This window comes from Cydia strobilella, chromosome 21 (genome assembly GCF_947568885.1).
Source record: "Cydia strobilella chromosome 21, ilCydStro3.1, whole genome shotgun sequence".
Lineage (NCBI taxonomy): Eukaryota > Metazoa > Arthropoda > Insecta > Lepidoptera > Tortricidae > Cydia > Cydia strobilella.
The window spans coordinates 6,569,000-6,594,646 of record NC_086061.1 but is presented as its reverse complement, the minus strand read 5'-3'; the positions used below and the strand labels follow the sequence as shown (position 1 = coordinate 6,594,646).

Sequence of the window (25,647 nt, the reverse complement as noted above, 5' to 3'; positions counted from 1 at the left end):
ATGCACAGACACAGGCATAAATTATAAGTCTACAATTGAGCAATTTTTATTATAAAAACCGACTTATTTTAGTAATTGTTTGAAGAAATTTGCCAAATAAGTCTATAATTTGAAGGTTAGAATGACTATGATATCATACTTAGCACCTTTGCAAATTTTTGTATGTCTTGTATTACAATTGGACGCCTATTTGTGAGTGTGACAGTGATATTATAAATTTATATTTCATAGGAATGCAAACAAAAGTTATGATTTTAATTAAGACGAAACAGGACGACGCTTCTCCTCATTCCCTTTCTGGATATTAACATTATTGAAAATACTCTTAGACGATTTGATGTATATTAGTCCTACCTCGCCCCGTTACCTTAAAGAACGCTATTTATCTAAATTCTAATAGTAGATGCTTACAAAATTTGCCTCTTTCCGTCCTTCCTTCCTCCTCAAAATTTTATAATTGTTCGTTCACTTTTCGGGCTGTTCGGCTGTAGAACTCTCTTCCTATCGAATTAGGACATTTAGGACGCGCTGAATCCTTTGCTTTTTTCCAATCCCATTTTAAATATATCTGTTCTTTCCTTTGTGTGTGTCTTTGTGTTTCGTGGAACTGGTCACAGTTAAAAATAAAAAACCCATTTTAATCAGTAGTTAAAACGTTATAAAACCGATAAATTAGGGAAGGACAGGCAAGTCAGGCAACAAATTTGATTCCTAGGCCACTAATATAACTTTGTCGCTTTAACTTTTAGCGATACATGACTCAAAAAGCACTGTCGTAGAAGATAACCAAATTGATTAATTATGACATTCTATACTTAATAGTGGCCTAGGAATCAAATTGGTTGACTATACACCAGATAAGTGTAAAGTTAGTTCCCTTTCCAATGTGAGATAACGACGCGACGTTTAAATGATCATTACAAAGGCGAGAACGAGACTATTCGCTGTTTATGTTAAATCAGTACGTTTAAAACGTTAACCATAACCACAACTCGTTTTATGTAGTCTTGAATCGTTTTAGTTTAAACTTACGTCCAACATAAACTAAAGGAAGTGTTGATGTCCCCTTAAAGTTGAGCATTCTAGTTGGACCACGCTAAGTGCTACGTCAAGTATGGGGCTCTCAGGGATATGTAGGTATGCATTCTTACTGCCAAGTTTGTGCAAAGTTAGCGTGGTCGTAGTATACCATTACGCCGAGGGTTCCGTACTTTTTAGTATTTGTTGTAATAGCGGCAACAGAAATACATCAACTGTGAAAATTTCATTAGCTATCACGGTTCATGAAGCCTGGTGACAGACTTATCTTCTTTCTACAGTGGAGTCTTAGTAATAGGGTCCCGTTTTTATTTTACCCTTTGGGTACAGAACCTTAAAAAACGAAAACGTCAAAAATTCATTTATTTTCAGTTGTATATCATTAGCCTGCACACTGTAGCACTATAATTTAAGTATAAAATAGCTAGTGATATAGATAGCACAGGGATCTGACAAGCCAAGTCGTACAATAGTTTATATTACTATTAGTGCAATAATATAGAATACAACATTTTCCAATTCCGATTTGTTCTAATTAAACGTTAGATAATCCACATATTATCTCCGCCATGTCCGCTTTCAACTTTCCGCATCTATTAGAGCAGAACAATAATGTACAAAGTGGTACCAATACCACATTAATGGTACCATTACGTAGTGTAAGAAATCTATAATGTGGTACAGTTTGTTTTCTCTTCGCGTCAATAAACTTTAAACTGTCGTGTAGACTGTAGGATTGCCAGGCGTATGATAATTATTGTACACAACGATAACTTAGTCTCCGATACGATGTACGATGCAATGACCATTATCGTACGCAAAAGTACGATAATTTTAGGGGCCAGACCTTGCCCACCAGAGTGTATATTTGAAGGCGTATACGAAAGTTACGAAACTTTCAATCGGAAATAAGTAAAAATAGGCTACAATTGGCACTACTTGGGTGATAGGCTTCTTGGAAATTATGCAATGGCGTCGAAAAGGCCAATATTTAATATTTCCTAGCCTAACCTTCAGGAGCCACAGTGCAAAATGTTCAAATACCTGCTTTAAAACAGATTTTTGCATAATATATAGTTGACATAAAGACTGTTTAAATTATTTTAGGGGTAGTACCTTATTTGACAGGCGTACGATATATATTTTTGATTACACCTGCCAACCCTGATCGTGTTTACGATTCTAGTGACAGTGACGATTTGGACCGGGGTTGGCGTTGAAGTTGTATTGCCAAATCAAGCAAGTTGTTGCCTTATTTGATGGAAATTGTAAAAGTGCCGGATTGGCATGATACATAACGAATATGCTTTAGCTTGAGCATGAATACTTTCGATAATCATGTGTTACTAGCTTCTTCCCACGACTTCATCTGCGTAGAATTAGCATATCCATATACCACTTCCATAATAAATTTCACTTAAAGGATGGTTTCCGGGGTGAAAACTATCCTTTGTTCCCCGCGACGAATCTTAAAATATCTCCATACGAAATTTCATCTAAATTGGTTTAGCGGTTCAAGCGTGTTAGCGTGAAGAGGTAATAGACAGACAGACAAAGTTACTTTCGCATTAAGTAAGTAAGGAAATGATCGATTAGTGTTTGCATTTTTGCAATTGTAGGCTCTAAGTAAACTTTTGTTACTAACAACTTTTTTTAATGAAATAGGAGGCAAACGAGCAGACGGATCACCTGATCCGATGAGAAAATAAATAAATACTCAAACAAGAATCTAAGATAGATCGTGCGTACCATTTTGTGGACTTTGTGTAACCATGTAATACAATATTTAGATTATTTAGCACCTGGGGTTTGCACACAGTTGCACAATATGGCGTCGTGTGCAAATTCAGTCGGTTTGCATTTGTGACTAGTTCAGTAATATTAAATATAGTATTATTTGTGCTTTTCGAACCTACTTAATTTTATAAACTTGGATGTAAAATAAAGCCTGACTTATTTTAGCGCACCTTTCAATTCAGAGTATGATGCGGGCATCGATAATTGCCACATAATGAAGCGAGCCGGCGATGTACGCTACACTAGTACACTACAAATCATTAATCCGCCCCATTTTCAACATGCGATAGCGTTATCTGCCCCGTCAGCCGCGTTTCGCGCCGCGGGTGCAGTGCAACGCGTGCACTTTTTACACACGTGACCTACTGAGCGCGGTCAATTTACATATTCTATTTTTGTATTGTACCTATTATGACTTACTAGCTTTTGTAAGCTATTTTCGTGCGTGTTACATATATTATCACGTTAATACGCGTTCCCGCCTTAGACGCGGTTTTGGTGTGGACATTTCAGAATTTTCCTAAGCGAGTTGTAATGATCAATCATAGCGTTAACTGACTCTACAAAACGATTTCTTTGTGAAACAACTTGAAAAACACCGACAATTTAACAAGTTTTTCTTCGTGATTTTTAAAGAGTCATCGTTACACTTTTTGTGCCTGGATCCGTACCGTTATAGAAAAGCAATTAATATTTGGAAAAAGCACTGACAGCTCATTTTAATTAAGATAAGACGTGATTACTAATGCATATTTAATTATGAATTGATTGTTATGTTATTCAAACAACGTTGCTTATGATTATAATTACCTATGTAGATTAGATTGATTGTGGTTGTGGCCCGAATTTGGAGCTCTGTTTTCTTCTGTAAGAACTGATTTCAGAGCCTTACAGATAGATGTATGTTATGTTCTATTTTGTCTATTTTGTTGCCTAAAGATGTAATTTATTAGACAATTCGGACATTTAATACACTATCCGCAAACCGAGCAGACGACCGTTATCTTTTTCACTCTTAATGGTTCTAAATCGATGCCATGCACGCGTAAAAGAAAACTACATACAGTACTGTTATCTATTCTATGCAACGTCCCATGACAATGCCATGGCGTTGCATCCTATCCCACCTTGACACCTGACACAGTGACATTTGCTATTGTCCTACTAAAGAACAATAGTCTTGGACGGACGTTTAACTGAAGGGTTAGACACTTTAGACCGTGGGGTGCAGTGATTTTTAGGCTTTGAAGGGAAACCTCTTTTATTGTTTACTACATTTGTAGGTATTTATTTTTTCTTTAGTAGTAGTAACTATAATACCTAGTTTCCTATCAAAATACCTATTACGAAAGCACCATAGGTACCCACGAGTATGTAGGTGCTGCCGGTACACGAATCTCGCAAATTTTATCAAATTATGGGTAATGGGAAAATTAGGTGAGGAAATGACAAAATAAAGCAATCATAATTGACTTTCACTTTCATAATCGAATGCGACGAATTTCAGATCTGAATGTCTATGCTTTTGTAAAAATAACAGTTAGAAATCTATCGAATTATCATTGTCATACAACTTCTGTATCCCATAGGCACTAGCTTCCGTCTAACCTTACTTTGCCACGACTACAGTGTAGACTAGAGTGTCATATAAACGTCACATTTTCATAAAAATTAGACATTAATGACATAGCCAGCTTTTGTCATTACAAATGGCATGCAACGTGGTCCGACTTTTATAGTAGATAGGACGGCGCAACTGTCAAGCAGCGCAACAAGTACTCGTTCACTGTTAGTGCTTGAAAATGGAGACCCAGACTCTCCGAAACATTGACTAAAAATTCGCGCAATTGACTAAAAATACGTGAGTTAAACCTTATTATTATCTTAACTTGGTATGACTCACGACAGTTTAAATTCGATCAAATGCAGTTTGCTTACGGCCTGTGTGCACGCGACAAGTCTATACATTACAATATATCCTAGACTAGACTGCAATATAAGCAATGTGAGCCTGCATGCTGCATACCAGCGTATCTTTAGCACATTGTACTATTTAGCAGGCTATGGGAATGCGAGGAGACAACGGTAACATCGTGGGATCGCACACTACTACGTTTCTAGATATCGGACATAGACAAACGGATATATAGACGCCGTATGTGTGAGAACTGGGTGCCTAGCCAAAGTGATAATCGCTTGCGCTACGACCTACGACAACGAAACGCTTTGTGTCTCTATACTCTTCCATATTAGTGCGATAGAGACAAATGGCGTTTCGTTTCTCTGCGAACGATTGTCATCTTGGCTAAGCCCCCTGAGCATGCAAATCGACAAAAGATAGGACGTGTTCATTAATACCCATCTTTAAGCATTTTATGAAACTAGAATCTAGATAGTATTAGGTAGCGTATTATTTGTATTTATCGCCTACTATTTAATTTACTTCCTTGCAAAAGAATAGCTACGTATCCTCCTGTCCTTTTATAAAGACAAAGTCAAATCTATTTTTAGAACTATAATGGAATAAAAGAAAGTTCCAAATTCATAATTGCTAAAATAAGGGTTATGACAAAAGAAAATACATCCATATCCTAGTTATCCTATCCCTAATTTTTTATAAAATTCTCCTATCGATTAGGTAAATTCTATAATTTCAGACACACAAGAATTATTTCATTCAACGTTAAAAAGAGAACGGGATAAAACTAATGCATGGATTGGGAATGGGATCTGCAATTGATTAGCATGCGATTGCGAAGCAGGTGCACTTGCGTAATTTACGTATACATATATATGTCTGCGCTATCGACCAACGGTACAGGGTTTTATCAAGACCTAGTTATGAGCTAACAATGGTGGAAGTTTTTCGTTTGCCGGTGGAAATCGAGTGAGCTTCGCTAATGGTTGCTATTATCGCATTTCTTTGAGTGTGGAATCTTAGTCAATAAGTTTAGTGTGTTAGAATTATCAACGGTTTAGATCATTAGACCATTTAGTACTTATCTTATACTTTTCTATCTTAATACTTAATAGTTAGGTAGTATACAGCAACAAAAAGGGTTACTATTACTGCTAAATTTATTAGGCAATTGCATCTATAGGAAAAAAAGAATCACCGACCAAGGGTAAACTTACCTGACTGACGGATAAAAGTAAAGATTTTCGGTTGTTTTAAATTCACAAAAAGAGATATTTCTCTTTACGAATGAAAGCGTGGTAGATAGTTTTGGACGCGAACCGTAGAAATACTTATATCTCTATTTGTAAAACAATTTGAGGTTTTTAGATACCTAGTTTTGGTGCGTTGCCCTATCCGCTGCTATTGATTTGACGACTACATGTCTAATCGTCACGTCTTTTTGGCACGGCCTACTGATCAACCTTTTTCGCGGATTTAATGTGCGAGACAGGTTTAGGTTATTCTTATTTTTGGAATAAAACCTACATATGTTTTTTCAACTCCTTTAACTTTACTTGCAAAGAATACACAACTTTAACGAGATGAACGCAGATAAACCACTTCATTTCCTGTCTATATAGGAAACAACCATCTTACAAACAAGTTAAACTAGTTAGATAATAAAATATAGATTAAACAATCGCAATTACGTCAACTTATATAGTTACTTTCCACATATGTAAAGTAGTACAATAAGTCAATAACTATAAAAAACAGACCATAGGCAATTATTGGGGCAGCGGAACGTTTTTGGCAACGCACGAGCTAAAACCGTTATAACTAACGAATAAAAGTATGAGCTGTTAAGTTCACGCCGAACATTCGGTAATACATATAATGGCCACTTTAACCTACTCGGTAATAACGATTTTGGCAGTAAATTTTTATACAAAAATTTTGTAGGTTAAATTAATAAAAAACACAGTGTTGCCAACTTACCAGTGAATCTGTTACATTTATTTGGGCACCATAATAATTATTAACTATCAAAACGAACTTGAATGCTATCAAGACAAATATTTTATACCAGCTAATAAATATTCAGCTAAATATTTTTATTCTACGAAACCTTTGTTCAGAACATGAACATCTCTTCTTTGTTATTAAAATCTCTTCCAAGAATCAGATTCAACTGAAGTAACTTAATCTCTGTTTATTTACGTATAGTTTGTTAAACAATCTGTCTGTAAGTCTATAAAGTGAGTTCTAATAAGGCAAAATAAACAGGCAACAGGGAGGGCTTTCTGTAAATAAGTTCATACTTGGGATCTTAAATTAGATTGGGACAAGATAAAGTCGTAGAAGTGAAGGGTTTCTGTTCGAGATTTCTCGAACTCTAGACAAGTCGAGAATTTTGGCTTCATTCGAGACGAGAAAAAAATGACCGGGACTCGAGAACTCTCGAGCCAGCAATTATCTAAAATCGCATGCCATTTGTTGCCTTCGCTACTTCGCTTATATATTTTTTTTTATATCACGTCGGTGGCAATCAAGCATACGGCCCGCCTGATGGTAAGCAGTTACCGTAGCCTATGGACGCCTGCAACACCGGAGATATAACACGCGCGTTGCCGACCCTTTAAAAACCTGTACACTCCTTTTTTGAAGAACCCCATACTGTAGCCCCTCGGGAAAACCTCGGCAGGGAGCTCATTCCACAGCCGAAGCGTACGCGGGAGGAAATTGCTCTTAAACCGCACAGTACGCGACCATAATAGTTTGTGATACGTAATATACACAATTCAATTTGCATGCACGAACTGTTCAGAAAAACATACAATAATCTGCTGCTTTTTGTCCCGACCAAATCATTCCGACTAAACTCACATTATCATAATGTCTATCTTCTCACTATTCTCATTGGCTAGATTTAGGGTCGGTTGCACAAAACCGTCTGTCACCGCTAAAGTGTTCGATTAATTTTATTGTATTGTCCCTTTTTATCTGCTGCGTGACGTTGATCAGTCTGTTAATTGTGGCTGGTGCAACTCGCCCTTAGATCGAATACTTACTATACTAAGTAACAAATGGACTACAAATGAACAAATGCATTCATGGATTTAGAATGTGTCGCAAAACCGAAGTAAAGCAAAGAAATTCCCACGAATACACCACAAATAGTTAATCAGATTGATTTTATTGGTATCCTTTCATGTTAACAATGCATGAAAGCTTTAATCGCACTTTGTTTTACATGTAACTTCGTGAGATTCTGTAAGGTTTATAATTATACAAACAGATTTGCTAAAACCCACTAAGAGCCACAGTCGAAATGCTTTTGACCCGGCATTAGACCTTGACCTGACCTAATTTTGCTAAAGTGCGGAGTACCCTTTGTGAATTCACGCGTAAGATGAACAAAAGCACAAATAAAACTTGACGGATCCCGAAATGTATCGACAAATGGATATCGAACCCCAACAAAAGTGTGTAGACCTTTTTCCGATTGTAAGTACATCCGACCAGTGCCTAAACAAACAGTCAATTTGTCATTTGAAACTAACTTTTTTCGCCGCCCCCGAGCAAAGGCCTGGGCGTATACACGTAATGCCAATACTTTCCAAGCGCGAGCGAATCTAAAACCTCGAAGTTTGCAGTCTTATAGAATAAGATGGTAATCCTTACTACTTCCTCATGCCTCTTGCTCTTGTAGAACTGTCCTGACAGTGAGTATTTGAGGACCAATGTATCTGGGACCTCTACTCGTAACAACTAAGCTTAATTGGAGGGCACGCTTACACTGGCTACCTGCTTGCATCGCTTAATGAGGGCTTGGAACGATCCCTGGAGCTTGCGGTTCGACCTTGGCCCGTTTTCGGGTAATGTCCTTAACCCACGTAGGTTTTTTGTGCGTATCATTTTATAAAATATTATACCTATGCGGGAACATCGGGACTTGTGTGCGAACCTTTTTCGGCAACATTTATTTATTTATTTTTACGACTCAATCTGTGCAAACGGAATATGTAACTTTGTTCCTTACGGCTGAATTGCGTAACCTATTTGGATGGCTCGGTATAGCCTTCTATGTCCCAAAATCCTTTTTGCAGTTTTCAATTTGGAACCTTCATTTATTCCATTAAAGTTCAAAATTCGATTTGATCCTTTGAACAGAACATCGGGACTTGGGAGGATAGAATAGTTTTGTGGTACGGAGTTCCGGACTGGAAAAGCCGGTTCTAGGCCTATGTGAAGGTGGGACGAGATTCGCGACGCCCACGTCCTGTGGTAGATAATATGTATAGTATAGGCAAGAAGGGAAAAGAAACACATATTTCAAGACCTCACCTTCACCTTTCATTATTATTTCGATTTGGTAAAAAAAATATTTGGTAATTATGCAAGTAATTAACATTTAGTGTAGAGCTAGTTAAATCAGCTGCTGTGCCTCCTATACGCTGTACACGCAGCTGCAAAAGTGCATAGGCACTTCATGAATGGAATTCATTCATAAAGTGCGTATGCACTTGTGCAGCTTGTTGTACATACAGATAAGTAAATTTTTAAAAGAACGGCAAGCAAGCAGGGTCCAGTTTTTAGGGACTTGTGCCTCTTTGTCGAAAACTTTGTAAATTATAAAAAACGCAGAAGTTCCTTTTTACCCGACAACGGAAAAGCAAAAGGAGGGTGATTAATAAAACGAGTTACATATTACATATAAATTTGTGTAAAACTGTGTAGATGTAGAGTTAGACCAAGCTAACTCTAGCATAAGCCATAATGAAAGTGTGGAAGTATCATAATTAACAACAAAACAAAACCTTGTTACTCTCGAGCAGAATCAGGGATCATTATTTAAAGTAATTCTATCAAAATATGTGATGTTCCATGCCTAAAGGGTTCTTATGCACATGGAGCATAAAGGACCCTTTAGGCATGGAACGCCACATATGATGCTTATCTTTATAATGACACTTTACACACGTTGCCACTGCAAAGTCAGTGCACAATTAGCTTAGACGGACTCTTAAGGAACCTAGGTAACCTTTTATCCCAATTATACGCCATGTTTTTTGTTGATCGACATTTAATTCTGTAAACATTGCCTCGGTTTAGAAGAAAGGGTGTTTTATAGAGCAAACCTATCAAATGAAGGCATCATCAAAGTAAAGCAAAACGTCCGGTCATAACTTTAGCCGGTGTAACGATGGGCTAAAACTGGTGTCTGTTGCAATTTTCCCGTGTACACTCAACACTATATGAATTAATTTTTGTCCTTATAATAAAAATCGAAGATTTCTAAGTATAGTTAACAAGGAAACAAGTGCGAGTCGGACCCGCGCACGAAGGGTTCCGTACCATTACGCAAATAACGGCAAAAAATCACGTTTGTTGTATGGGAGCCCTACTACTGGGAGCACTTAAATATTTATTTTATTATGTTTTTAGTATTTGTTGGTATAGCGGCAACAGAAATACATCATCTGTGAAAATTTCAACTGTCTAACTATAACGGTTCATGAGATACAGCCTGGTGACAGACAGTCAGAAAGACAGACAGACAGACTGACAGACGGATAGCGGAGTCTTAGCAGCCGGTTTTATTGCGGTGGGAAGTCCGTCAGCTGATCACATGAACATGAAAAAAAAAAACTTTTTTTCAGTCATCGCCTCCCGATTGATACTTTGTCAGGTGATAGTTTAGATAATGTTACTAGAATTCATTACGCATCGACGATCATTTCACGAGCTTTCGCCCGGGAGGCTTATGGTCATTGAAATCTGTTCGTGGCTCGCGGTCTATACCTTGTCATAGTGACAATCAATATGAAAGTCGCTAGGGACCTCATACTGTTTTCACTGTGACAAGGTGCGAAATGGTACTGAAATTCAATTCCTTGACCTACCCTTTATGTAGCCGCCCAGACATCAAAAATTGCCGATGCAAATGCAATTCTGATTTGTCAAAATAAGGATTCAAAATAGTAGAATGGAATGGGAGACCGTTTTAACCGACCTTTTGGGAGAGGTTAAGCTTTCATTAGGCTAAATTTCATCATAAGCGATTATCCGATTACGTCTATTCGATGATTAGGTATAGGTACAGTTATAATTTTATCAAAAATATTATTGTTTCTTTATGTCTCTGACTGTACGGTACGCGCTGACCCCATTAGACGGCTTAATTTTTCGTTTTACGAGTATTAAAGCCGGTAATAATGGCATCTCGCGGGGGTATCGACCAGATGATGGGTAAAAGGTCATGTTCGGTACATTGTGATTTGATTATGTAATAATAACACTAAAGAAAAATTAAAATGGATCACTTTGTATGCACTTCGACACGTTTATTGCTTTATATGTAAATCTATACTAATATTATAAATGCGAACCGAACCAACGAGTCCAACCGAAGTTTCGGTTTCGGAAAGTTTCGGCAAAAAATTATGTTTTGGCCAAGGTTCGGTTTCGGCTAACCAAAAACTGTCGAACCTTTCGGCCGCGCCGAAAATGTATTTTCGGTAGTTATCGACGGAAGTTTCGATTTCGGCATAAAAATCATGTTTCAGCCTAAGGTTCGTTTTCGGCCGAAATTAGACCAAAACCGAACCTTCGGCGGTTTCGGAAAAAAAATCCTGTTTCGGTCGGACACTTATTTTATTGAAATACGTAATTTAAAAAAAAAGATCTTACCTATCTTGAGCAAGTCACTAAAAACTTTATGACACAATCGGTCAAAAACTGTAGGTGCCGAATGAGAATATTAAATCTAACTGACCTTCTGTTTTGTCCTGCTTTCACACGATCATAAGATAAGATAAGATCCAATGCTTAGTCGAACGGCTATAAAAATATGGTTCGTAATAATAATCACCCCACGGAGCGATCTACGGCAATTATAATGTAAATTTATGTGCATTATCTCTGGCCTATTTGATAATATACAGCAGAGTATCAGAGATTTGATAAATGCGTGTGCTGGTTTAGTTTGCGTGTTTATATGTTATGCGATGAGCTTTGTTTTCAAATAGGGCTATATCGTTTTAGGTTTCGTATAGTCAGCACTAGCAGAACTAGCAGAAGTAATTAAGCGGGCGAGGTGTTCCAAACGACATACAGAAGCAAACATTTTCTTAACTTAACTGACTTAAATTTCGTTCATAGGTATGTTGGGTATACGCTCGACAGATGGCGATTTATTTAATTTTCCTACGTTATGTAGGTAGGTATCTAAGTATTTACCTAACTCCTTATAAATTACTTAAATACCTAAGTGGGTATACAATCAGCTGCGAGGAGATAGTCCCTTAAGTCTTTTTTAGGGTTCCGTACCCAAAGGGTAAAAACGGGACCCTATTACTAAGACTCCGCTGTCCGTTTGTCTGTCTGTCACCAGGCTGTATCTCATGAACCGTGATAGCTAGACAGTTGAAATTTTCACAGATGATGTATTTCTGTTGCCGCTATAACAACAAATACTAAAAAGTACGGAACCCTTGGTGCGCGAGTCCGACTCGCACTTGGCCGGTTTTTTTAATAGGAGGCAAACGAGCAGACGAATCGCCTGATGGTAAGCGATTACCGTCGCCTATGGACACCCGCAACACCATAGGGGTTTTAAGTGCCGGCCTCTAAGATGAGAGTACGCTCTTTTCTTGAAGGTCGTATCGGTCCGGAAATACCGCAGGCGACAGTTCATTCCAGAGTGCAGCTGTGCGAGGCAAGAATTTTCTGGAGAAACGCACAGTTGAGGACTGCAAACCATCTGAGAAATTCATAGAAGTTTGTTTGCGGGAAGGGGACAACAATCTCTGCATCTGGCTGTACTAATGTGTATTCTAAATGTTCGAATTAAGTCTAGATACTTTAGACTAGATTAAGAAGCAGCAGATGTTGTGCGATGCTAAATGCCTGATGCCTGATGGTGAGCAAAGACCATAAACATTTCAACAAGACTTTCTATTACCGAGCAGCGGTTTACATGTATATCTATGTACCTATAATAAGACTAGCTTACCATTCAAGCGACTTACCATGCAAAGATGACAGGTTAGCCTGAGCCTCTTGCACGGGATTGCAGCATCGCCGGGCGCCCGCTCACCGCACACACTCGCAACTCGCAAAACAACACAGCTAAATGTACATAAACAACAAAAAAGCCAACGGTCCCCGAAAACCTGTTCACGACACTAGCCAACTGCACTTGTTGCAAAACTTACAACACCCACGATACCTCCAAGACGGTTTACAACGAGAAAACCGACCAGAAAATAAAGAAAAGTCGCTTTTTACAATCGATTTTTGTATAACTATTTTATTTCTATTAATTTCGAACTTGAACACTTTACTCCTTGTTAATTCACAGGCACACTGTATTTGTTTATGTATGTTTTATAGTTTTTAATTAATATTTGTAAAATAAATGTTAATTTGACTGTCAATGCACGTTTTGGCTCGCAGCGCAACGCATACGTGCGTCTCAGAGCGCCACCTGCGCAAACTAACGGTCGGGGATGCCGCTACAACAAATCAAGGTTCCTGACTCGAAAATGTTGCCAGTGAAAAAATATATTTTACCCATTAAAGGATAAAGAAGTAACATTTTTAAGGATAAAGCGCATCACAGGCGGAGCGATCATATCAAGATAATATACCGTAAGATACCGAAATATAGTATAGCTAAGCAACACACACAACAACGATACCAAAATATATACATATCGCTGTCTGTCTAGCACCTACATTGTGAGAGAGACGAAATATACCAAATTATATCGTAATATACCGAAATTATATATTATAGCTTTGTGTGTGTTCTGTCAAATAGTACGTAACGTAAAATATATCGTGAATGCCTTTTTTTTAGGAGGGGAAAAATGCAATAGGGATTATTACGCGAAGTCTGCGTAGGGGGCGCCAGGGCGCCACTACCACCAAAGACTATATAACCACTATGACTACCACAATCTGAGGGTCTATCGTGAAATTCGTGAAACAAGAAAATTTCTTTATCTAACATCTCTATCACTCTTGCATATTCGAAAGATAAAAAGGCCGATAGCGAATTTTCGGATTCGCGTTTCCCGGTAGGTCCTCTGTATGCAAACCGCCTTGACTTGATGCATCAATGTCATATTTTATTATCTCTGAAAACTTGTCAAAAACCTATTAAAGGTACAGTGTATATAAGTTACTCTATGGTTTACTAAAAAGGCTGCACTCTGGTGGCAGAACATTGCAGTAATATCCCCTATTACGCATACTCGGGGGGCACGGGGACAAACCCGAGTGGTTATGTGGGACTCCTTGTTTTGGGCTAATGGGGCCCCAAATCTATAGTAGCGGTGGGCTGTAGGAATGCTCTACAGCACCACCAGCACCAGTTCCTGTTTGCGGACCACAATATTACAATATTGAAAAATTAAAAACGGCTTACACTAAATGACTTTCGGGCCAAGATAACCACGGAGTGGGTGCCCCGTGAGTCAAACCGGGGATCCGGCAGACCTCGTCGGCGATGGCGGGATAACTTGGACTCCTTTTTGAGAGACTGGCCAGATGTAGCTCAAAACCGGGATGAGTGGAAGAAGGGCGAGGCATTTGCCCAGCAGTGGGACGCAATAGGCTCGTAATAATAATATAAGTATAATAAACTCTTGTTTAATTGGAGATATAGGAAACTGTAACAAAATATATATATGTTAACTGTTTCAAACTAGGAGGATATAACCAAACGGAGCCGCCACGTCTGTAATTTGCTGTACAAAAAAGTATGCCAGTTTTTGCGGGGGAGGGGAACGTCAAATGTATACGTAACGTCAAAATAGCCATGTCAGATAAACGTCAGTCCATACGTTGTGTATGACCATTGAGGGGAATGCCTGTTAATGGCTACTCCGTTTGGTTATATCCTCCTAGGTTTCAAATGTACCTACAATAAGCTGCAGATTATGGCGGGCCATACACGGATTATTCAATAAATGTTGTAACTAAATTGTCCTGTGGCTAATAATTGAAAGCTTTTATGCATTGTCTCAATGACTATTATTACACAGCTTAATACATGAGGAGTACCTTGCTATGCGGATAAAAGTTAAATCCGAAAATTAGTCTTTAAGTATAGCCTTTACTTTGACAATGTCCACAGGAGAGACGTACCTAAACCTAAAACTGCTGTTATCATAACCAGAGAGAATGCTGAGAATGAAACCTTCATGGACGTCGCTTAGCCATCGAAACCATCGAGACGACAAAATAAATGATTGGTACGAAATTTGAAAAGTGATTTAAAAAGAAGAAAAAATCATGTATCAATTAAAAAAGAGGAAAATTTGTTATTGTAGATTTAACTAATGTCTTTCAAATTGTCGTCATTTTTATTACCTATTTTACCGTTAGTGTATGTTATATTAATTTGTTATTGAGTTAAATAGTTGTTTGCATGAGATGTCACATTGAATGAGCTTCGACGTGGATCGGTATTCGTCTGCGTGGGCCCACATCGCCCTTTGTGCGGATCTCACATGGGCTACGGAACCTCCTGATGACTTTATTATAGCTAATCAGGTACCTATAACTTCCTTTCAACACATACATTGACTTATATGCAACTTATATGGCGGTTGAAAACTCATGTCATTTACAGCTGATTTACATCAAATCGATTTGTTTTTGTAGTGGAAGGGAAACCATCGTTCAGGATTTGATTGTCTGCACCGGACTTTTACATACTGTTTCGGTAGTTATGAGAGAAACACGGTATTTTTCTCTAAGATATCCAAAAAAGGTGTCACTAATATCCACATATCTTGTCATATGTCGCGCGACACAACATGTGGAGAATTGGAGATGGAGTCGCACCAGTCGCAGTAAGCCGCGGTAGACGTGCAGTTTATTAATTCACCTTTACATCCGATTGAAAGAAATAGGGTCTGGTCAAGAGCGTAAGGAAAAAAAAACATAAGGGCAAAGTACCTACGACTGGCCTTGTGGAGATCTTTCCACTTCTCCAAAGGTCTTTCTTTGAGTGCTTATTAGATCTATACATCTACCTTTTTGTCTGACCTTTATGCTAAAAAGGAAGGAAGATTACAGAAAATGAACGAAAAGCTGGACAGCTCCAAGCCTAATAGACTAAGCCCTAAGGGCTTAGGCTGATGATGACTTGATGACTTTTTTATTTCAGCGCCTTTGGACACAACATTGTCGTGTTTCTCAAGCACTGCAGGACTCTACAGATTCACAATCTTCGCAGTCAAACAATAAATGTGAACAAACAGGCAAGTACAATAACCAGGCACATAAAACTAGAGTGGTGCACGGCCATGTTATAAGCAGCGGTGGTTTCCAGGCGGCAGATCTTTACGAGGCCCTTGTTTTTTGTGCTAAGTTAAAAAAAACTAGTTATGCCGCGTACAGACCAAACAGGACCAACCAAGGGCCTTTGTTCGCGTTCTTTGGCTTGGTATCTACCTAGGCGGCATTATGCCGCTGCATCGCCCTGTTCTCCCGTCGGTTCCGCGGGGTCCGAGGGGAACTAATTCCTTGCAACAAATATGTGGCTTTCAATTACAGAAGGGTCCTTATGCTTCATGTGCAATAAGGTCCTTTCCATCTGAAATTCTAACAGAAATTCTAATAAAAGGTCCACCACACCACCACCAAAGCCACATAAATCACATAATATTGACGGCTCGGGGTTCAACGAATCCAATTGATCGAACAATCGCCACGATGTAGGTATCAAGTCGCACGTGATTTGTTGCAAGATGAGTAGAGTAAAGGAATTTACATATTTGGTATACTTAATCAAAAAAATATCCCGCCGATAAGAATGATTCTGATTACCTACAATCATTATATCTATCTTTGCTACAATGCAATTCCAGAGAAACGCTCAACGTCGAGTCAAAGTCAAGAAAATGGCGGTTGTAGCCGGAAAAGTGTTAAAGACGTTATACCTGAATCGAGATTGGCACAGTTCTATGGAAATTTTTATTACGACGAAACAAGGTTTTTCTTAATCCATAATGATTTATTTTTAGATAAATTCTAGATAGGTAGGTACTTTTATTTTTCCTTCAGTCCAACTTAGGTTCGAAACACTATTTTAAATAAAAACTCTCATCTTGCCACTTATGTAATCAATCACTAATCAGATTCACATTTAAGATTTTAATATAAGAAATAATTATGTACACTGATTCAGCAATACACAAAAACAAATAAAATAAAACAAACTGCACATACTGAATCTGCAAAAAGGCGGGAGATTTTATTTAAATTGACGTCTGACTGAAGCTGTTTCGAGGTATACTTTTAGAAGCGGGGCTTTATATTTAAAAGTAAACAAAGGTAAAAGCCATAAAATGTAGGCATAAAGGGTTGTCCTCTCTTAGATTTTAATTTTGCACCTTTTTCAACTGAAACAGAGGGTTTGCCAGAGAATATTTTATTATGAGTAAATAGAGCAACATATATTTTTATTCAAGTGCCAAGTTATATTCTTTCAACTATTGTATTGCAGAGAAAAGTCTTACGCCAGTGCCAATGAGAAGTCACCGTGGCGTGGGTACAACGGTCAGGGGTGCGAAAACTCCGACCTCACAGAATGCTGGATGCTTCCCGAGGTTGTCCAACTTGATGTATTTTATTTATAAAATAGATCTATCGTCGATTTATTACTTTAAAGACTAAAGTAGGTGTTAGTTGGAATGGACCATAATAATTAAGTAATTATAGCTGTACCTAGCTGTTAAATTAATCATAACCTAAGTCCCCTAAGAATCTCCAAATCTTTTAACTTGAGGCTGCAGCTAGGCGCCCGCGTTTCCTCTTTGCGGGATTGTATGAAACTAGAGATTTTGCGACCCGGTGACTGTAGTTTGAAGACCACTACACTTAGGGCCACCACACACTAGCGTCGGCGTCCAGTCAGCGCTATTGAAAACGGCGTCGCTGCGCAGTTGCGCCAACGTTGCGTCGAGCAGCAGCCATACGAGTTGACTAGACGCCGACGCTCGGGAGACGCAAGTGTGGGGTGACCCTTAAGTGCTTCAATATTGTGCAGGTGGAGTACTGGTTCCGCAAGCTGCTAGACGACGCGCCGGATCGGACGAGCTCGCGCCGCCACCACCGCGTGCCTAGCGACGACTTGTGCGTACATTTTTTTATTTAAGAGCAGTTAGAGATAATGGAGTCCATTACATCCAACAAAAGAGCGTATTCCCATTTTAAAAGCCGGCAACGCACTCGCAAGTCGCAACCCCGCAAACCCTCTGGTGTTGCAGGTGTCCATGGGCGACGGATTGGATTTGGTTTTCATCAGGTGATTCGTCTGCTCGATTGCCTCTTATATCATAAAAAATAGGTACCTATAGGGTGTGTGTAAGGTTATTCTCATGCATTTCTAGAAACCACACCACAATCGTAATGAATTGAGTAAAAATTCGGGACAATTCGATTTTAATATTTTTAATCCCGAAAATTTCGGGCATCTTGTTTCCCCAGGGTAGGGCTCAGAAAAAGTAGATGGAATAAACGATGGCAATAGTGCCGACACCGACCAAATTCGAACACGCCGAGGTAGGCGTTATGTCTTATAAATTCGCCAGTAGGTAGAAGGTACCTAATAGTTGTGCTGACTATACATTGAACCAGGCGCGACACATTGATATTCTCGTGTCATCTGTTCTGAACCCCCTGTACTGTACAGTCAAGTGTAATAATATGGGTGCACACAATCACACATCATACGCAAAAATATGTCCCATAGTTCTTAAGTCAGCGAATTAACAACTATGGGACATATTTTTGAGTAAGATATATGCACCCATAATTGTACACTTGACTGTACCTAATAATGAGTAATAACCCAAGCGATCGGTAACCCGAGGCGGCGCTAACTGTAGGTACTGTACCTATAGAGCGGGAGCGCAGGGCATTATGGATCAAAATCCGAAATAAAGATTTTAAAAAAAGCGATCGAGCCAATGAGGTCGGCCGGTCGAAGTATTTTACAGGTGGCGCCAGCATAGGTTTTACCTCTCAATCCTACGAACAGTGTCAAATTCGTGTTTTTTTTGTAGTTTTATGGCCGGGACTGCTAACCCTTTAATCCAAATCTCGTAGATCAAACCCAGAGGAAGGCGAAACCTATGCTGACGCCATCTATACAATAGATAAACCTTTGTCAGGTGCGACAGTTGGCAACTCCGTTACATGAATTACTTACACGTGTTTATCGGCAGCTAGCGAGCGCTGGGGCCCCTGCGACGGGGCCGAGGCGGCACTGTCGGCGCGCGTGCGGGCCGCAGCCGTGCGCGCGCTGTGGGCGCCCGACCCGCCCCCGCCGCCCCGCCCCTGCCCGCGCCCCCGCCCGCCCTCGCCGCCGAGGAAGATGCGCGCGCGCCGGCGACAGCCGCGCCGACTGCCGCCGAGAGCGCCGCTGCCGGCGTATTGTTTGGCGCCGGCGCTGCTGTGCGATCCCAAGTGCAAGGTATTACCTACTGTTTTCAATCTAAGCCATTGTCGCGACGCATTTTCGCTACATACCGACATGTTATCGGTTATGGCGGAGCGCTGCGAGCATAATAGCAGAGCAGTAAATGAATCAGACCCGAAATGAACACGTGCAGTTAAATGTTGATTTTAAACGGAATCACATAAAAGATTTATTTATCTTTTCATAGATCCCAAGGTGACGCTATTGTAGGCATAGAAGCTTATACAAATCTTGTCACTTCCCTGTTGTTGCTCCGTAAGTGTAGTAACTGTAACGTTATAAAGTTTCAGTTCGAAGCGCCCCCCTCGCCGCTTCAGCGCGCCTGCCGCCTGCCCACCCTGTGCCGCACCACGCCCTACCGCGGCACCACCGTCTGCCGCTACGCCCCCACCAACCGAAGAATGCCAGAACGCCGCCTCGGGCAAAAAGATACCCCGAAACTAGTCCGACAAGAGGTCAAAGAAGAAAAAGTAAACGCCGAGGAGACTCAAGCTGAAGTTGAAATTAAAGAAAAGGTGCTAGATGACCAACAGCCAACTACAAGCGCTGCAGCTATGGATAGACAAAAACGATTGTACAGCACAGTTTTAAGCATGAGCGCACCCTCATCTATTAATCTACAAAACTGTGTCAGATTACAAAAATTCACTCCAGGACTTCTAAAGTTAAACCCAAAAATCATACCCGTGATTCGGGAAAATAAATTTGAAGAGCTGGAAAAGGAAGCTTTAGAGCAATACAAAGCGTCCGACGAAAGTATTGATACAAAGTTTAAAGAATTGGAGAAACAAGCAGAGGAACAGTATAGTACCAGTAATAGTAATACTAGTTGTAGTAGCGGCGAAAAGAAGGCTGTACCCGAAAGTCCAAAGCGCGCGGCAAAATTTCACAAAGAAAAAGTCGATAGCGTCATGATATATTCCCAGAACTTTCCAGATTTAAACTCGAAGACCGCCAGTGTTACTAATCTAAAAAACTTCCACACCCCCCCGAGGGGGGAAAAAAAGGATCACCACAGACCTAATAAAAGAACTGTCAAAAACGAAAGTCAAAGAGCTGCTTCTGACACTGACGAAGCTCGCGAAGCTAAGAGTCATAAGAGCTCGCGTTGGACGCTTCATATGGTGCCTAAGAAGAGGCATATGACTTTGTGCGTGTCGGATTTCTCGTCAGACGAGGAGATGGAAGATTCTACCCTTTCTATCAAAGACGCTGGATCAAGTATTAAACACCATTTAGGAATGCATTCGGCTCACGGCGGCGGCGATCTCATCATGAGAAAAACTTGACAGAGACTAGACTCGCTTAATGTTGAACTGAGCTGATTATACACTTTTGTGGAGATAAAGCTCTGATGTCTTGTTATTGTGTGTGATTGTTTAGTTTTCATCAGATCAGGATTTTTTATACAATTCACGCAGACAGTACCGACTAGGCGACTAGTCTTATGTGCTTTTACTAGTCATAAATGCTTTGTATATACGTTTTTGTATTTTTGACGTTATTATTGATATTAAGAAAAAGAATTTCAGTTCTTCAAAGGATAATTGTGCAAGCTTAAACTTTTTAGGTATTCAACAAAATAGAAAAATTAAATTTATATGATTTTCTCTAAATTGGGGCTGTTATTTTAGATCATAAACATTTTACACATTTGTATTTAAATAAGTAAAGGGACTTCTAAACGGGCCATAAGACTAACAGAATCCAGACTCAGCCTTAAAGAAAAGTGGTCTTCTGACTGGCAGTCAAAGACAGACCTATCTGTTAGTAGCCTTATCTCACCCGGTGTGAAAGTGAAGGGGTTCAGTCTCCCGCGACATGAATGGTGCAAGCTGAATAGAATGCGGACAGGGTTCGGCCGTACCGCACATTTTAAACATCTTTGTGGATGGATCGACTCGCCCAGATGCGACTGTGGCGCCGAGTCGCAGACTGTCCAACACATAGTCCAGGAGTGCCCCCTCAGAGCCTACCCTGGAAGCCCCGATGACCTGTTCTCACTTACCCCTGACGCAGCCCAATGGCTGAGAACCTTGGATATAAACCTGTGACATACCTGTTATATTTTCGATTTATTTGTGACTTTTTATGCCATTCGATTAAATAATAAATAACGGGCCATATTTTCACTGCAATATGTGGCCGGCAACTATTGGTGTCCCTGTCTTACTCACATGTTAGAGAAAGACACCAATAGTTGTCGGCTACTATTAGTAATTTAGTACTACTAGTATAGTATGTACGAAGAATAAATGAAATTGCGCCCCTGGTAGGCCTTTAGGCCTCGCTTCATTTGGTCTATAAATAATATATTATTTATTTCACTAAGGAACTCTCTAAGAAAAACGACATTTTATCAACAATATTTATATTAACTTTGGAATAAAACTTACAAGTGTACAGTGTCCTCACCGTACATTGAAATAAGCTCTTCATATCACCCGTGGTCCATGACCGGCACATCAGCTCTCTAGGAACTGGTCTAACGCCGTTTGGTCCTCGTCTAATTGCACTTGCTCCAATGCTACCTCTTGCAGTTTAGATGCCACTGAAAAAAAACTTTCTTTCAGAATTTATAGGGTAAATAATATTTTGACGACCGGTCTGGCCTAGTGGGTGACTGGCCTGTGAAGCCGATGGTTCTGGGTTTGAATCCCGGTAAGGGCATTTATTTGTGTGATGAGCACAGATATTTGTTCCTGAGTCTTGGGTGTTTTCTATGTATTTATGTATTTGTATATTATATATATCGTTGTCTAAGTGCCCACAACACAAGCCTTCTTGAGCTTACTGTGGGACTTAGTCAATCTGTGTAAGAATGTCCTATAATATTTATTATTTATTATTAAATAATAATAGGTAAGGCTAGGAGAGGAATTCAAAATCGGAAAAGGTGTGAGACAAGGAGACCCCCTCTCCAAAACTTTTTATAGCGGTGATGGAAGAAATCTTTCAAAAACTTCAATGGGAAAAGGAAGGCATATGGAAACCAAATAAAAAACTAACACATTTGAGGTTTGCGGAGGATATAGTTTTATTCAGTGACACTGCCAAAGGTCTGGAAACAATGTTAAAGAGTCTAAATTCAGAGAGCCAAAAAGTGGGCCTACACATGAACGCGTCTAAAACCAAAGTTATGAACAGCCACAAAAGAAGTATAACTGTAGAAGGAAAACCAATAGAATATGTGGACAACTATGTATACCTAGGAAAAATGATTTCCTTTGACCCCAATAGCAACATAAACGAGGTGGAAAGGAGGATAAACATAGCTTTGAGAAAATACTGGTCACATAAAGAAATCCTAAAAGGAAACTATAGTTTAAAAATAAAGAAAATAGTTATGGATTCCTGCATCCTCCCCAGTTTAACCTACGGATGCCAGACATGGGTCTTCACCGAGAAAGAAAGAATTTTTTTTATCATGCCAACATGCAATAGAAAGAAGCCTATTGAAACTAAGAAGAATAAACAAAGTAAAAAACATAGATATCCGGATGAAAACAAAACTGACAGACGCACTACAGTCTAGTTTAAGACAAAAATGGAGATGGGCTGGACATTTGGCTAGATACAAGGACAAGAGATGGACCATACAAACAACCAAATGGAAAGGCCCACTGGGTAAACGTAGCTCAGGGAAACAAAGAAAAAGATGGGTTGATGACATCATAGCAATTGCAGGAAATACTTGGGAGAATAATGCTACAGACAAAGAGAAATGGAAAAAGATGGAGGAGGCTTTTACCCTCAAGGGATCACACATCGTAAAAACATAACAAACAAAAGAAAAGTCAATTTTATAATGGATGTGCGAGAAAGAAAGCTTAAATAATAATAATAATAATAATAGGTAAGTTAACCATTGCTGGCATTTTATAAGAATGGTGAATTTGTTAAAAAATATTTTTTGCTGCCAACTACCAATGGTACTTTTCTGTGACGCTAGTACGGTTAACCACCCAAAGATAAAGATTCTTTATTTGCAAGAATACTTAATTGTAAAATACAGGTGTTGTTTTGTATGATGGAAAGCTGTGGCACTGTTTTTCCTAAGGGCTTGACGCTCTGCATGGCATTTGCAATGACAAAGTGTTGAATGTTATCATTAATACTAATATGCTGTCGGAAAGTTACCAAATTTGCGAAATTTCCATTAGGAAAAATTTCGTAAAACTCATATTTTTGTATACGCAAGTTATCTAAATTTTCCATTTTGTATACTTAAGTTATCTAAATTTCTGATAACTTCCAATCCAACTTCTTCCGAAACTTGCACATATCGGCACTACTTTGAAAAAAAAAGAACTTGTATCTTGTTCTGTCAATCAAAAGAAAGATATATGTATGTATGTATGTATGTATGTATTGCCTGTCAACTTTGAGAAGCAGTATATGAGATTTTTTCAAATATTAATACTGACACTCCCTCATTTTGTTCTGTTCAAGTTGGTGCAAAGTGAGCTTAGACAGACACTAGATACATTTTCATGTAACAAACATTGTCTAACCTGATGGCATACTACCACTGGCCAAGTATCTGACCATATCCTGCTGAAAAGCCGAGGCACTGTTGTCCCTCCGGGCCTGGAGTTCTGCTAGCTGCTGTTTCTCCCGCTCCTGGTTGTGGACAGAGTTCTCTCTGGCTAGCTTGATCCGTGTGTCTTCCAGGGTAGCTGAAATTTTGGATAAAATGTTTTGGCAAATGTTTTGGTCTGCTCAACAACCGTAGGAGCAGACATAGGCCTGGTACAGAAGTATTAACATTTTGTGTTTATACATAATTACACTGATAATATTTCACTAAATGGTTAATAATTTACAGATATTAACTGAATACCTTTTAATCTAATTACAAACATTTGTTGGATGCACAAGACAAATAAGGATAAAATTTAGTCCTTGTCCTTGGTAACATTGTAACAATGCAATACGGTATCAAGCTGATCTAATGATGAAGACAAAGGGTGGCCATAACAACATTACATTTTTCACACATTATTTCTTATTCTGAGCTTACTTAAAGTGTGAATGGACCCTTAATGTAACTTTATATCGCAAGTGAATGATGAGATGACGGGTGACAGAGAGGTATGGAAGAAAAAGACATGCTGCGCCGACCCCAAGTGAATGGGACAAGGGCAAGCGAATGATGATATTACACTAGTACATACTAATGAAATAAAACTATGAAAACGGATTATATTGCGTATATTGAATTTATAATACATCCCGACGTTTCGAACTCTTTACAGCGTTCGTGGTCAACGGGTGACGAACGCTGTAAAGAGTTCGAAACGTCGGGATGTATTATAAATTCAATATACGCGATATAATCCGTTTTCATAGTTTTATTTCATGAGTAACTATCGCGGTAACCGAAGACAATACTAGTACATACTAATTAGAAACTTATTTGATTTTGTTAGTCTTATAAGACTGCATACAGTTACATATCTAATAAGAATAGAAGAATAGAACTATTTACAGGATCCTTATTCTTTGAATTTAAATCATAAAAAAATCAATTTACCCATTTTTTTCTCCTTGTACAAAGTGAGGTGATAATGATGATCTAGTTTCCATCTCTCCATCTTACTCCTTTCCACAATATCCTCAAATTCCACCAGATCCTGCTCCACAGTCTTCATTAACACCTCCAAGTTCTTCAAACTGTCGATACACTGTGCTACGGAAGCCGTGAGACTCGGTAAATGAGCCAAGTTTTGCGCCAAATCATTTGCAGTTTGCAACTTTGTTTTCGCTGTTTCATGCAGTTCCAATATCAATTTATCAGCATCATCTGCTGTTTTAGCGTTTATATCAGCATTTTCGTGTAAGCTCGCCCATTCTGACTGATACTTGTCCAACAAGACAGACCCAGCACCGCAGTTCACCTGACTTTCGTTCACCAGCTTTTGTTTGTCCTTAAAAATATTCTTCACCTTCTGTACTTCTTGCAATGTCTGCCGCAAATTAGTATTAGATGTTAACCCATCTTGTACTACTGAAATAAACTCTCTCAAATTGCTTAACATTTCAATGGGAGCAGTGAAAACACAAGTTTTAAAATATTCGCAGTCCACATCACATGCAATGCAACAGAGCTTTGTTTTGACAGTTTTGAAGGGTTTTTATGGTATGGTCAATAAAGTCTTTGTTTGTGAGATTTTGTAAAAAACGCTCCACGCGCGAAGCCGCGAACGCGAGTGTGGAGTCGATTTCGCTGATTAGTGAACAAGACTCCACACTCACGTTCGCGGCTTCGCGCCGTGATTCACGCACGTGTGTGGAGGGTCCTTAAGATTTTCTCATGCAAGTGAAAAAAAACTTTCTGAAAAACTCCTGAATTAGGACTCGTTTTTTTGCTCACCAGTTGGCGCCTCTGTTGATGGTGGTCCAAAAG

The 25,647-nt window shown here is 39.2% G+C and overlaps 3 protein-coding genes across 7 annotated transcripts in view; 1 reads left to right on the top strand and 2 right to left on the bottom strand.

The window, feature by feature from the left end:
- Positions 1-13,249, bottom strand: part of LOC134751317 (uncharacterized) — a 104,939-nt gene extending 91,690 nt beyond the window's left edge. For 2 of the 5 annotated variants that reach the window (XM_063686708.1, XM_063686703.1), the window contains exon 1: positions 12,769-13,248. The gene's annotated coding sequence lies outside the window, so the exon portion shown is untranslated. Of the gene's footprint in view, positions 1-12,768 lie in introns of all 5 variants that reach the window. The other 3 variants (XM_063686706.1, XM_063686707.1, XM_063686704.1) reach the window with 2 other exon arrangements.
- Positions 13,250-14,990: 1,741 nt separating this feature from the next.
- LOC134750897 (uncharacterized) lies at positions 14,991-20,854 on the top strand. The gene is made up of 7 exons (XM_063686136.1): positions 14,991-15,301; positions 15,921-16,014; positions 16,624-16,747; positions 17,262-17,364; positions 17,805-17,890; positions 18,989-19,232; positions 19,523-20,854. Exons 1-7 carry the CDS (start codon positions 15,194-15,196, stop codon positions 20,525-20,527), a joined length of 1,764 nt encoding a protein of 587 aa, XP_063542206.1. The 5' UTR covers positions 14,991-15,193; the 3' UTR covers positions 20,528-20,854.
- A 785-nt stretch (positions 20,855-21,639) lies between these two features.
- LOC134750896 (dysbindin) lies at positions 21,640-25,366 on the bottom strand. Its single transcript, XM_063686135.1, has 3 exons — positions 24,775-25,366; positions 23,753-23,917; positions 21,640-21,789 (listed from the first exon to the last, which is right to left on the bottom strand). Exons 1-3 carry the CDS (start codon positions 25,277-25,279, stop codon positions 21,704-21,706), a joined length of 756 nt encoding a protein of 251 aa, XP_063542205.1. The 5' UTR covers positions 25,280-25,366; the 3' UTR covers positions 21,640-21,703.
- Between the last annotated feature and the right edge of the window lie 281 nt (positions 25,367-25,647).